General features: G+C 38.1%; 1 protein-coding gene across 1 annotated transcript in view; it reads left to right on the top strand.

Annotated features, from left to right (window-relative positions):
• Positions 1-10,720, top strand: part of LOC126399964 (formin-2-like) — a 52,230-nt gene extending 41,510 nt beyond the window's left edge. The window contains exons 16-20 of the mRNA XM_050060334.1: positions 253-345; positions 597-648; positions 3,228-3,377; positions 4,491-4,572; positions 5,971-10,720. Of these exons, the coding sequence (XP_049916291.1) occupies positions 253-345; positions 597-648; positions 3,228-3,377; positions 4,491-4,572; positions 5,971-5,997 (404 nt within the window). The 3' untranslated portion in view covers positions 5,998-10,720. The remainder of the gene's footprint in view (positions 1-252; positions 346-596; positions 649-3,227; positions 3,378-4,490; positions 4,573-5,970) is intronic.
• The last annotated feature ends 722 nt before the right edge of the window (positions 10,721-11,442 follow it).

Genomic DNA, 11,442 nt, shown 5'->3' with positions numbered 1-11,442 from the left:
ACACACACACACACACACACACACACACACACACACACACACACACACACACACACACACACACACACACACACACACACACACACACAATGTTGTCCATAAAGCTTGTTTGCTTTCACCAAACACGCACAGGGCACCTAACCACCCTTGGCACCTATATAATAACCATGCTGGAATTTCTGTTTACATGTAATTTACGCCATATGTGCTCTTGTTTTGGCTGTAATTTCTGTCTGTTTTATTTTTTATCAGCGTGTACATCAGAAGTGGAAAAGGTGTGCAAGGTCTCAGACGAAGACAACCTGCAGCCTTTTAAAGACAAGATGGAGGAGTTCCTGGTACAAGGTGAGTGACAAACACTCCATTATCCTGAGGAACTACTTTCATATTGAATTAATCTGCCCTTAGCATTTGAAAGAAAGTGAGGATAATCATGACCTAACAATGACCTAACAATGATCTTGTTTTAGTTGCATCAACTTAAAGTGCCCTGTGTTGTTTCTGTGTATATTCACTTTTCCTCTCCAAAGTGCATTATGTACCTTTTCATGATTTATTTCTTGCTTGCTACTTCTTCTTTTGTCCTCCTTTCCTAGCTAAAAGTGAACTGGAGACCCTGGAAACTCAACTCAGCAGTACTCACAAACTGTAAGAGACACACATTACATTCCATACCATATAAACTCCCATTCTCTTTCTCAGTCACTGAGAGCACAGTGTTTGCACCATGAATCCAGAGGAGGTCTGTGTACATATCACTGTGTTCAATTTGCATCATAAATCAGTGGACCCATATTCCTTATGTTTAGCAGTTACAACATTACACCACAGATGATGACTAAAGCCCTAAATCTCTTCAGTTGAGATCTTCCTACTAAATATAGTTGTAGGTGTTTCAGTTTAACGTCTGTGTAAACTGGTGACTTTCAGCAGAATGCGTCAGTGGTTTCTCATAGTAGATGAGTATGTGTGTATTTAAAAATGATGAAAGTAAAATTAAACTTTTTACAACACATTATCACGCCGACCTCGTCACATATCGATGTTTGGTCATGGAATTTCCACATCAAGATTTGACATGCAAGGTACCCTGGGTACATTGGTTGTTGACGTTCTGGGATGCTGTATCAACCGGCTTTCGTTGTACACACATTGGAACAGGCTAGCAAGTGCCCAGGTGTGCATCACTGTAGAGGCTCCACCTTCAATTCAGGCAAATCGTGCACAAGGAATTGTGGGTACTTAATGCCTGCTATAGATAGACACATGCATCCTTGAAAATTATCTGAGGGATGAACTCAGTCCTCGGTGGAATTTGAAGAATCTTTGACATTGGAACAGTCCTTCGGTGAGATTAGATGATGTAGCCTCCTTGAAATTAAAGATCCTTCCTTGACTTTGAGAAGTACCAAGTGTTCTATCGGTTGAATCTGAGTGAATAGTTAATGTTTGTTTTTTGTTTTTTTCTATGAAGAGGCCTAAATGTGATTGTATCTTTGTATTTTGACCTGAAAAGAATTGTGCCTAACTTTGTTGAAAAACATCTTAGGCCATGGCTACAGAGAAAACTCAGCTCTAATTGGTCAAAGGGTGTGCATAGGCGTTATCATCGCTCGTCAAAATGAATCCTCACTGTTACAAGGCTTCTGCTTTCAGCTGTTACTAGGCAACAGCTTCCCCTACTTGTTAGGGTAGTAAGTCAGTAACATTTATTCCAAAGGCCACAAAGACAGTGACAATGCAAAATTAGAATTAAAAGAGTGCATTACCTCAGAAATATAAATAAGCTTTACCTTAATTGGTGGTACTGCGACAGAAAAACTCCCTCTATGTTATGAAAAATAGTACAAGGTCATTGGAACATTTTTACATTGTGGTACTTCTTCCATCTCTGCCAATAATGCAGGAAAAAAACAGAGAGGCTAATGACGTGAATCCATTGCATGTAAAGGTCCTGCATTAAAATTCTAATTCAGTACACACTACACTAAAGTAAAAATACATAAGTATTACCAGCAAAATTTACTTAAAGCATAAAAAGAGTACTTGTTAACACCGATGCATCATTCATAAGAGCTATTTTACTGCTGAAGCAGGTCGAGGTACTGTAGAGCTACTTTGAATTATGTTTCATACTGTAGTTCAGTGCAGCAGTTTGCAATGGGGTCGGGCCCCTCCAAGGGGTCACAAGATAAATCTGAGCATTCATGAGTTGATTCATGGGAGAGGAGAGAAAAAAAAAAGCTCTAATACTTGTCAGATTTTGGACTTTTCTCCAGTCTTTGCTTTTTTGTGAAATATTCCACTTTTTAACCTCTCCAGGCCTTTAATTTAAGAATTACTGAAGATAAATATGTTTAGAGGGGAAATGTCTCTTTGGTGGACTTGTTACCAACTAATTTATTATTAGGGGTCACAAGTCCTAAAAGTTGATATCTAGGGGTAGGGTGTCCTGATAAAATTGAACCTTTATCTCTGCATTTTAAACATATATTTGTTTGTGTAAAATCTTAATTTCAAAAGTACCCAGTGGCTCCAGCCAAAAAGTGTGATAAAAAGTATAATTTTGCATCAAATGAAAATACAGATACCTCAGAATTGTACTTAGGTGAAGTACTATTGTTGGTAGATATCCACTCTCTTTTGTTAGCATATTTTTGAACCATATCTTTGGTGGTGGTTGCTGCTTGCTTGCCCCCCATCAGTTCCACCCCTTTACTAGGACCCCCTTGAAAACAAGATTTTTCCCCCATTAAAGGTTTTTTTGGGGGGAGTTTTTCCTAATCTGCTGCGAGGGTCCAAAGGACAGAGGGATGTCATATGCTGTAAAGCCCTGGTAGGCAAATTGTGATTTGTGATATTGGGCGTTATAAATAAAATTGATTGATTAAAAATTGATTGAAGATGATACTTCTCAGGGGGTTAATCTTAATAAAGAATTTCCAAATAGAGCAGAATTTTTAGGCTCCAGTAAGTAACAAATGTGTAGTGTAAATTCAGCCCCAAAATGTGCTCTGAAGGTGAAGTTGGAACATGACAGAAATGACACTAGTGTTTTTCATGCCTGTAGGTCCTCTGGTTGTCACAGTTACTCAAAGTGTGCAGTTGCTGGAGCGTCTGCACAGATTTTTTGTTTTTTTTGGTTTGTTTTTTTAATCTCTAGTGTCATATTTTCTCTCAACTCATTGATAAAAAGGTCAAGTCAACTTGTGATTGTGTCCTGTCAGGTTCCTGGAGCTCACAGTGTTATTCTCAGTGAAGGCCAAGGCAGGTGAGAAAGAGACTTCACCCCACACTTTCTTCAGCATCTGGCATGAGTTCTCCTCTGATTTCAAGGACCAGTGGAAGAAGGAGAACAAAGTCATTCTCAAGGACAGGTACATTAACACATGCTGCTCTAAAACCTGCTCTTTTCCGTCTTTCTTTCTTTAAAACCAAGATATAAATCAAATATGTTGTATATCTTAGACATATTAAGCTTTCTACTTTAGAAAAGCTAAAGTTAACTTGCTTTTAATGCAAAATTAAGATGAGCCAAATGGATTCACACCATGACATTAATCTTGACTGCAAATGTAGTCAAAGAGGTGAAGAAATACTTCACCCCACAAAGTACCATTTGTATATTAACTTCTTACCCAGTGTTACATTGAATTAAAAAAAAACTTTTCTCACTTGTCTCAACGGTGAATGAAGAATCCAAACACTGGGAAAATTCTTGATGAATTGAAGTCATAGGGGTCAACATTTATTAACAGCAAAACTATATCAAAACATACGTCTTAAACTCTCAAGCAACTCATGCAGCATAATCCAATTCTCATATATCCAGTAGTATGCTCAGTACTTTCCAAACAAACAGCCCTTTCTGACGAGGAACTGAACTAAAAGTGAAACTTATCTATGTTCTCTTCAAAGCCAGACTCCATTGACAAAAACAGTAATCTTACCTCACTGAGCACATGAGCTGCTGGTCTACCGTCGCCTCAATCAATTACTTTAAAACCCCAAAGTCACACAATAACACAAACAAACTAACTGATCAAGGCAACGGTAGACCAGCAGCACCCGGGTTCAGCAGGGTTCATTACCATTTCTGCAATGGAGTTTGGCTTTAAAGACAACATAGATCAACTTTCACTTTGCGATCAGTTTCCCTTTGGAAAGGGCTGTCTGTTTGGGAAGTACTGAACATACAGCAGATGCATACAACATAAAAAAGACTTATTATACTGTACCACTTGTTTGAGACTTTGTAGACAGATGTTGGGATAAAGTTTTGCTGTTATTCAACGTGATCACCCATGACTTTTATTCATCAAGAGTGAACTCTATTTTTGGATTCTTCATTTACTGGAAGCATGTGAGAAAAAACGATGTTCTTCGTGAAGTCAGCATAACACAGGGAGTAATTGATATACACATGGTCATTTAGAGGGTGAGGTATTGGTGAATTACCATTAATTGCATTAATATTTTGTGTTCTGCAGGTTAAAAGCGGCAGAAGAGTGTTTCCGGCAGGCCAAGGAGAAGGCTTCCTACAGCGTCAAACCCAAACATGCCTCTGGCATCGTAAGTTCACCTTTCACCCATACTTTTTTGATCACTCCATTAAGACTAAGGGAGATAGCTCAAAAAATATATTTATTGTCTCACAACATACAAAGTACAATTGACAGTAAGGCTTTATGAAATATTTGTTGCACTTAATCAGAAGCAGTATAAAACATGTAATTAATGGTTTATCACACTCTATAACATTTGAATAAATCAATTTGGAAATTTTGAATCAAATCAGCTAGTGTGTGACAGAAAGGGGAGATGGTAAAGGTCACATGATTAACTCAACTATCATATGCATTGTCTCTTGAACAATACACCCCTTGCCCCTATCACTTAGCCCTTGCCCCTCCATTTTGCACTTTCACGTCTAGGGGTAGGGAGTCCTGATCCTTGCTTGGATAAAGGGATCAGTGAAGTGTAAGGGATACAAGATGGCTGCACAAGCAACAAAAGACACCCACAAATATATTTTTATTGTTAATCAAGATTTAAAAATTACAATACCACTGCATTATCTTGATTTAATGTCCTTTCAATGTATTACGGTATATTTCTTTATGACAAAAAAATTGCTTATAGTATGCTGATGTCTTGCAAGCCATCTAGCTAACATTGTGTTGATATTGCTGATTTATGTATGATAGTCCCTCATTTGTATCTCCATGTTGCGGCACTTGTTGCGGCTCCCCTAATATCAGTGCACACTGGCAGGGTAGGACGAGTTGCTAGCCTACCAAGCAGCACTAGTGGCCTGGTAATGAAGCACAGTTCTATTTTATTTGGTGACTTGTTTGATCGATTGATAGCATGAAACTAAAGTTGTGAACAAAATCCGAGCATCCAGACTTTTCTATCTCCATTAGATAAATGGCAGAGGTTGTGATAGTATGTTACCATTATTGCGATAGTCGCATCTGTTAATGTAAACGTCATCGACAACTACTGACAGCATACCAGGGTCTTGAAGGGTTGTCCTATTCCATAGGTAAAGATCTTAACTATTACCCCTTGTTGCTCTGTTCTGATGGGCAAAGGGGCACTCGAAAACGAGGCGTAGGGGTTAAAACAAGAAATGGCATGTTAGGGAAAGATGGCTGTCAGTGCTGGCCACTATCATGAGACATCATGTGAAATTTCTGCCAGTATTGAAGGTAGCAAACCCATAACTTTCAATGTTAATCTAAATGTTTGAAAATTGAAATGTGTTCTGCTATCTCTCTTTCAGGAACAAAACAACTAATCCAACTGCTGTTTATCTAAATGTTAACCCTTCTTACTTAAGATTGAAGACAGAACTCCATTTTAAATCCCCTACTCTTGTTTCTGTAGTTTTGCACTGCTTATTGACAGATGATAGAGACTTAAGATAATGCACTTAACATCTATGATCCTATCTCTTTTCTACAGAAAGCCAAGCTTGGCATGAAGATTTGAATTAGTGGACATGGAATGCTTGTTTTCCTGACTTTGGGCACCAGCAGTGATTCAAAAGACAAAAAAAATATGAAGTGGACAGAAGACGAAAATGAAGTGATGTATGTGCAGCTGAGCCTACTCTGGACATCTTGTTTCGATGATTTATTTCTTCCACTTACGTTTTGCGTGCTCTGTCAGCTTGAGGCCTTATGTTGCTCTCCTGTCTGATAACTGAATTCAACACAATCATGGATGAATGCTGCTGAAGGGCCACCAGGCACCAGGAATCATGGGCTGCTGGGATCACCACAGCTCAGAAACAACATTCGCTGGAATAATAACATACTGTCTGTGCAGCCTGTATGCCTACATGTATAAAAAACAGATGTCTTACTGATTAAGATTTTTCAACACAATAGAAAAGGAAAACACAGTTCAACACAACCCATGTCATAAATCACATCAGTAGCTTAAATAATTAAGGAATGTAACTTCAAACTGTTAAGCAATCGGATCCACCAGATGTGAAAGCTTGTTTGCAGTAAGATTTTGTGAACGTAGCTTGGAAATAATGGAGAAAACAGCACAGGAGAATTTAAGGCTGCAAGGCAAACCTCAACTACTACAGGAACAGCACTTATGGGTCAAAGCCCCGGAATGGAAACTGTGGAGCCAGTTTGGGTCCGATTGGGGTATACATGCAGGAGTAATTCGACTCCCCATCACATTATCTGGGTATGTTAGTCAGACTTTGAGAAATTTAATTTAGTACGATTTCAGTCCGACTAACATGTTTACATGTAATTTTGAAAGTCCAGTTTTAGTCAAACTAACACAATAAATCGATTTTCTCTAATGTCATGAAAATGTACTGACTGAAGGAGCCAGGCACTAATATGCACTTGGATGTGTTATTCCATGACTTGTGTGTTAAGGCAGCGCACTTTTGATTTACTTTTCTACTCAACATACATTTAACATGTTTGTTACACATACTACATCAGCATGCAACATGATTAATGAAGCTGAACTTAAAGATACACTATGCAGGATTTTGTTAAAAAAACAACGTATAGACTAATACAAAGGTATTCCCTCTCATTCATCACTTATGACCTACTAGAAGTGTGTGGTGGTGTATTTATCCAGCCCATTCTCATTCCCAGGTCGTCATATACTGACACTTCATCACACACCCCCGGCCTACGATACAGAGGGCAAAGGCACCTTCAGCTAACTCCAATGACCAAAAGTCAACATTTTTTTAACATACTGTTACGCAAGTTATGTAGATCCCATGTGAAAGCAAAGGTCAACCTTGTTTTGATGTGGCATTACATAACTTTAACACAGTCTCAAAGAAATACACTGCTCAAAAGAATTAAGGGAACACTGAAATGACACATCAGATCTTGATGAATGAATTGTTCAAGTTGAAAATCTTTACTGATGTTCATTGTAGAATTTGTTGAGAACAAATTGGCATAACAGGACTCAGTAGAAAACAAAATCATCAATGCACTGATGGCTGGATTCCAAATCACACTGAAAATCAAAGTAAAAAATTTAAATCGAGGCTGAGCCAACTTGTGTGAATTTTATCACAGCAACTCATAATGTGACTCAGTAGTATGTAGGGTCCTGGCGTGCCTGTATAGACTCCCAACAATGTTTGGGCATGCTCCTGATGAGTCTGTAGATGGCGTTCTGGGGGATCTCCTCCCAGACCTGGATCAGGGCATCAGTGAGCTCCGGGACAGTCTGTGGCTGTAAAGGGACGTGACGTACTTATGTGACTCACATGACACACGTGACGTAGGCTATGTATGTTATGTTACATACTTATTTTAACTTGAAACATTGTGTTTTTTCGAAGTCTAACCAAGTAGTTTTGTTGCCTAAACCTAACAGCAACCATTTGACAGCATTAACCACTTGTTAAAACGTATTTCATCTCGGAGACAGTTGTGTGTCTCATACAGACACTTAAGGATGCGCTGTGTGTCTGTTTGAGATGCAGAGTGTTGGTGTTTGACGACCTGAGAATGAGAATGGGTTGCTTAATCTGTAAAGACTTGTTTTATTCTTCATGAAAGGGTAGCAACCAGGTACCAGACCCTGAGCATCATTGAGGAAGCTAAAAGGAAGCTTCAAAAATCACAGACAGAGCACACAAAAAACACAGATATAGCCAAAGAGCGTAATTCTTGGGTTGGCTTTCACTTTAGTTGGCGATACTGTTTACAGACAGTAACTGAAAATTTCTGCATAGTGTGCCTTTAATGGTTCATTCTTGACCATGGAAACATCATTTAACAAAACAATTTCAACTCAGTTAAATGTAGTAGAAAGCTGGGCAATTGGCTGAAGAAAAAATAACATTACAAAGCATTTTATATTTTGGTTCATAATTCCTCAACCCTGAGGTGTACAATACAAGCAAAATCATTTTTCTTGATGTGTTTCTTTAAGATTACACCTGTTTTTCCACCATTTTGCATTTTAAAAAACAAAAAAGGGTTTTCCCCCATTCTTACTATTTTCATCCAATCTTGAGTCTCCTCTTATATGGAGTAATGTTATTATTGCAACTGATTATTGGCCAACATTATTCATCTTGAATGGTTATAACCCTTCAGGCTATTCTCATGCACTGTTCATAAGTTTTCCTATGAAAAATAATGCACCAAAATTTGTACATATCCCACATGATGATGAGCCAGTAATTTGTGTGTAACTGATGTATTTGAGAAGGCTGCAATCACAAGACCAGTGCACTGACAGGAGTAAAGACGGAAGTGGTCCCTTTAAGGAGGCAGGTGGGGGTGGTGTGTCAGGACTTTCCCAAGGAGACCGCTGTTACTGAACTTTCAGTAAACTTTGACTTATTTTAAGATATGTTGTCTCCAGATTTGTTTTTGTAAAACTAGTTTACTTGCCTAAACCTAACCATGCTTTTGTTGATATTCCTGTATTGGCATTCCGGAACTTGGGATGAGAAGTGTTGAAAGTTACATACAATGTAACTTTCAACATGGTTAGGTTTAGGCAAGTAAGGTTACACAGGTTAGATTTAGGAAAGTAAAGTCATGTAAAGTTATGTAGGGTTAGGTTTAGGGAGCAAAAGCACATGGCTACCAATGCCAGGACTTCAACAAAAGCACATAGTTAGGTTTAGGCTACAAAAGCATGTGGTTAGGTTTAAAAAAGAACATCATGGTTTGGCTTTACATTCACAAGGGAAGCAAACATCGGGCTCCTGGCTGACAGTCCACATTATGTCCAGTGGCATTATAAACTGATGCCAGCCAGCATCGTATATATGAACTGCAGAAGATGGCTCTTGGTGACAGGTGTCTGACACCAAAATCACTGACCACGTGGTGGTACTCAACAACTTTGGAATGAGAACGGACTGTAACTTTACTTGCCTAAACCTAACTTACGCAATTTTAGTTGCCAAAACCTAACCATGTAACTTTACGTTAAATATGTAACATCATTTGTGGGGTGCTAATTCGTAGGATGTCTTATGAAGTGTATGAGGATACATTGAACCCTTGAATACACTGGACCACTGCAACCAAATGTAGGAGGCACTACAATAATATATGTTTAAATGGCTCAAATGGCTGACTCATGTTAAATTTTCAAATTCATTTTAGCCCAAAGCCTTAATAAATAGCTACTCTCTAAGATTTTGATCACCATCAGATAACAGCAGGATTGTCCGTTACTGTTTTTTAACTGAAACATTTTAAGAAACTTAACATTTCTGCACACATTTGTATTATTAATTATTGTTAATAATTAATTATTTTAGGGGATTTTGCAGCTTTGGTGAAAGTATGAAGGTAGAATATTTCTTGTTTTGTTTTATCCTTTGAACTTGACCTGGGCGCGTGAAGCAATCCCAGCAAATACACAGAGCCAGGCCTCAGCAGCAACTAAAGTAAGAGAGGATGAAATAGACTGTGAAAGTGATGCATTAATTAGCAGTACTTGTGGACACTTGGTGATATCTGGTTATATTGTGCAAATATTACTGACAGCTACAAAAAACTTTGTTGAGAAGTGACGAAAATCTGGATTATCCCAGACGACAGCCATGGAAACGTCCTTTTAAATGCCGCAGTAATCCACCTCACCTCATTATCAGCACCCTCTACATGGACTTTTACACACTACCACAATGCTGTTTTTGATTCTACATCCTGATTGTCCAATCAGATTTAGCCTCTTAATAGAGAATCAAACTCAGTATGTCTTTGTATAGCAGTGTTAATGTGCAGGAGAAGAATGTCACTGTAAACTTACATGTGTAATTTTAATGTATGTTCAATGATATGCCATATCACACCAGATATACCATAGGAAGTGTGTGTGTGTGTGTGTGTGTGTGTGTGTGTGTGTGTGTGTGTTTTCTCATTAACTGGTTGATCACATCTCTGTGGTTGAAAGCTGTGATGGAGGATATGTATGGTGCATTAAATTATAGCTATTGAATTTTGTTGCAGAGTTAATGACTTTATCAATGTAAGGTAATAAATTGTTAAAAAAAAAAACATAACTGTGAGACACATTTTGTGTTTCTTTCATTGATGTCCTTTTATGCTGGCCAGCATGATACTCTCAACAGGAACATGATGAAGTTTGAACAGTTTCATGTGCAATAAATGTTTGTGTGTACATGTATATGCGGAGAATGCATGGGGTCTGGGAGTGGTGTAATTTATGTAAAATAAAGAGAATGAATTCTGCATTATTTTTGTTTTATGCAAAATTTCATTGTGAAAAGATCAGGGATTAGGAATGCATGATACTGGATTTTTTTGCCAATATCTAGTATGCCGATATATATCAATTTATTTAACCAATAACCAATACTGATATTGCTATATCCAACACCCCCAATCCACTGCAACCCCTACTACAGTCCCTTTATATTTTTACCACCTTATGTAAAGACAAATTTGCCATGATTTCAAATGAAGACTTTTAAATAATATGACTGACTGAGCAGCCACGTCAAAGAGTGCATCAAATTGTTACATTTATGTTTTAAAGGTTCAATGTGTAAGATTTAGGGGGATATATTAGCAGAACTCGAACATAATATAATAAGTGTGTTTTTCTGGTGTATGATAATCTAAATATAAGAATCGTTGTGTTTTCACTACCTCAGAATGAGCCGTAAATATCTACGTATGGAGCAGGTCCATGTCTACAGAGATCACTATGTTGCGCAGCCATGTTTCTAGCTACGATGGACAAACCAAGCACTGGCTCTACATAGGGCCATTCAGGTTTTTGCGCCAGTCATCATAATTGTAGCCTCTCAACAATGAGTAGCTTTGGATAAACACAGATGAAACTGTTTTAGTTAGTGTTTTTACCGGTTTAAATTATGTGGTCCATTTGTTTTGGAGAAGAGGAAATCTCTGTGGATAATTTGGTTCCTGA

The sequence above is a fragment of the Epinephelus moara genome, chromosome 13 (assembly GCF_006386435.1).
Source record: "Epinephelus moara isolate mb chromosome 13, YSFRI_EMoa_1.0, whole genome shotgun sequence".
NCBI classification, from domain to species: Eukaryota; Metazoa; Chordata; class Actinopteri; order Perciformes; family Serranidae; genus Epinephelus; species Epinephelus moara.
This window is presented reverse-complemented; position numbering and strand designations above follow the sequence as displayed.